The 3082-nt window shown below is 48.1% G+C and overlaps 1 protein-coding gene across 1 annotated transcript; it reads left to right on the top strand.

Annotated features, from left to right (window-relative positions):
• The first annotated feature begins 635 nt into the window (after nucleotides 1-635).
• LOC106808896 (IgGFc-binding protein-like) lies at nucleotides 636-2757 on the top strand. The gene is made up of 4 exons (XM_014811803.1): nucleotides 636-789; nucleotides 1349-1489; nucleotides 1700-2424; nucleotides 2719-2757. Exons 1-4 carry the CDS (start codon nucleotides 636-638, stop codon nucleotides 2755-2757), a joined length of 1059 nt encoding a protein of 352 aa, XP_014667289.1.
• The last annotated feature ends 325 nt before the right edge of the window (nucleotides 2758-3082 follow it).

Here is a 3082-nt window from a genome sequence, read left to right as displayed (position 1 = left end):
CGAGACTGAAGCAGGTTGAGACTGAAGCAGGTTGAGACTGAAGCAGGTTGAGACTGAAGCAGGTTGAGACTGAAGCAGGTTGATACTGAGGCAGGTTGAGACTGAGGAAGGTTGAGACTGAGGAAAATTGAGACTGAAGCAGGATAAGACTGAGGCAGGTTGAGACTGAGGCAAAGTTGAGACTAAAGCAAGTGAGACTGAGGCAGGTTGAGACTGAGGCAGGTTGGGACTGAGGCAGGTTTAAGACTGAAGAAGGTTGAGACTGAGGAAGGTTGAGACTGGGGTAGATTGAGACTGATGTGGGCAGACAAATGATGTAGGCTGAGACCGAGACAGCCTAAGACTGAAAGTAGGCTGAGAATATGGTGAGCTGAAACTAGGGCCTACGAGGGTATTGAAACTGAGGCGGATGAAACGTATAATGAAAATGAACAAAACTGTTAAGAAAAAATACACCATTATAGCATTCATTCCAGTTGCAATAATTTTATTTGATTTTGAGAGCCTGTAAGATGATATTAAAAACTCGTCTTCCGGCAAAAGTCGAGGTCAATGGGTTTTTCCAGTAAATTTAGCTTTCACGTTATTGACCGTTCAGTGATTGTACCATTGCTACCCGTTTTCAAAACTACAGAATGCTGCCTTCTGGCTTCAGATTGTACAAACCCGGTAACGTGTTGTCGGTGACTCTACATCGAGCGCAAACAATACAGGTGCAGGCTTCGTTGTGGACCGAAGATCTGACTGGAGCGAAGGTCGAATCCTCAGACATCGTCAGCGTCTTCTCAGGTATTACGTCAGACCGCCGTCTGTTCGGCTGTTCGGTCTATCGTCTCGCAACCTCGGTATTGTTAGCCAAGCATGTGTCCAATAAAGACGCGAATGTGAATTAAACAACGAGCATGAGCATGTCGAGTAGTGTAGCGAGTCTGACTCCTTCCCACTGCGTAACTTAGTGCATATAGGAGCAGCTATGGGAAACAATACTCGGCCCCCTGCGGTAATTTCCTGCTTGGCGGTAGTCAGAGGCCTATATATATCGTATATATATAGTCAGAGGTTATATTATCGGTAGTATTAATCACACTAAAGTTATGTAAATTCCTGCCGAAGTAGCGCTACATTGCTGTCTCGTTCTCCGACTTCAACTGCCATTCTGACTCTCCATCCCTCCCTCCCCCCTCCCTCCTCTCTCTCTCTCTCTCTCTCTCTCTCTCTCTCTCTCTCTCTCTCTCTGTCTCTCTCTGCAGTATGAGAGAATGACTGCGTATCTATAACTCGCTTCATCTGCCGTACCTGCATGAGTAATTTTAGCCTTGCTCATTCGGATACGGTAATTTATACTTAGGAACAAATCGTGCTGCCGTGCTCGAGGGAGGGAGAGATCATCTGATCGAACAGATACCACCAGTAACCGCATGGGGAAAAGAATTCCTGACAGTGCCGCTAGGGGGCAGGATGGACGGCGAAATTATACGAATCATCGCAGGTAATTCTCTGCAACCGTGTTATATGCGAGCAATTTCAATGCGTGATAGAGGAAGTTCATTATTGATGCATGCAAAATAACCAAATACGCGTGATAAAGAGTATTAATTATTACTAGATAAAAAACAATAGTATACGCGATATAAAGTGATCACTAATGTTAGGTACACAGTAATTAAATACGCGTAATATAAGAGTTTTCGCTATGCAGCTAAGCACGACACGACCGTTCTCGTGACGTCATCGACGCCCGAGCATTCGCACAATTTCACGATCTCCGCGGGAGAGTTCATACACCTCGACTCCAACGAATCGCTTTACATCGTCGCCGACCGGCGCGCCCTCGTGTGTCAGTATGCGAAATCTCAGGAAGCGAGCCGAGAGCCCTCCGACCCGATGATGATGATCGTACCTCCGGTCGAGCAGTACGCGCATGCGTACAAGTTCGTTGCGATGGGCGTGACGTCGACGATGCAACATTACGTCACCATCATCGTGCGAGCAGACGACGTCGCTGGGCTGCGGGTCGACAGCAAGTCGCTGAAGACGCCGACGGAGGCGACGGAGACGACGACGGCGGCGACGAAGGAGACGGAGTCGATGTCGTGGCAAGTCGCTTGGTCATCGACGCCGAGCGCGCAGTTCGTTGCGGCGACACTAGATGTCGCTGTGGGCACGCACGACGTCCGTAGCGTGGACGCGGCGGCGACGTTCGCAGTGCTTAGCTACGGCTACGACAAATACGAGTCGTACGGATATCCAGCCGGATTCAGACTGACTCCGATCGCCGCCGCGTGCAAACCGACACCCCCGGTAGACGGCGACGGAGTAGATAACGACTGTGATGGGTTAGTCGATGAAGAGCTACAGGATGATGTCGACAACGATGGCGATGGACTTATAGATGAAGACTTCGATAGCGCACGGCTTGTTCTGGTAGGCGCACCGTTTAGCAACAGATCTGTGCAAATAACGAGAGAAATACTATATCTTTCGTATGTCTCGTTGGTACGCGAGCTTGGCTTTGGTAGGCACGACGTTGTCAAATATTGCGTTTGAAATTTACGTCACTCTAATTAAGTGCGTGCGCAAAGTGCAAGCAGCTATATTGCGCAGTAAGTTGATACCACGCATGGGTAGGGGGATCTCTTCATGTATGCCCTTATCTACCAGAAATATTATATTATTGAAATTGTATAATTAATGTAGATAACAAATTTTTTCTAGTAGTTTCTAGAAAATGGAGTAGGAAAGGATGGGGGCAGGTGAAGAAGAGGGAAGCTAAAAATGTGGGGAAGAGAGAGAGAGAGAGAGAGAGAGAGAGAGAGAGAGAGAGGAGAGAGAAAGAGAGAGAGAGAGAGAAGAGGAGAAGAGAGATGCCGAAGGCGGATGAGGGGCGGTACGAGGTAGATGCGATAGGTAAAGAAGAGCAGGGAGGAGAAGTAGAAGGAGTGGGGGAGAGAACTTCTGGGGCTTAACAAGGAGCCCCATACTATTATTCTGTTTGTCGAAAATGCCAGTTTTCTGCAAAAAATCATAAAGCGAAGAAGAGGAGGTATGGGAGGGTAGATGTACACCACGCGCGCGTACATAA

This window comes from Priapulus caudatus, unplaced genomic scaffold (assembly GCF_000485595.1).
Source record: "Priapulus caudatus unplaced genomic scaffold, Priapulus_caudatus-5.0.1 Scaffold312, whole genome shotgun sequence".
NCBI lineage: Eukaryota > Metazoa > Priapulida > Priapulimorpha > Priapulimorphida > Priapulidae > Priapulus > Priapulus caudatus.
The sequence above is the reverse complement of the archived record's forward strand: the minus strand, read 5'-3'. Positions and strand labels throughout refer to the sequence as shown.

What these genes read in the sequence shown, in the direction of transcription:
- LOC106808896 (XM_014811803.1), top strand. Translation starts at nt 636, where the DNA reads ATGCTGCCTTCTGGCTTCAGATTGTACAAACCCGGTAACGTGTTGTCG. An exon ending in AATTATACGAATCATCGCAG is followed by an intron (nt 1,490 to 1,699) that starts GTAATTCTCTGC and finishes TTCGCTATGCAG; the next exon opens with CTAAGCACGACACGACCGTT. An exon ending in ATAGCGCACGGCTTGTTCTG is followed by an intron (nt 2,425 to 2,718) that starts GTAGGCGCACCG and finishes TTTTTCTAGTAG; the next exon opens with TTTCTAGAAAATGGAGTAGG.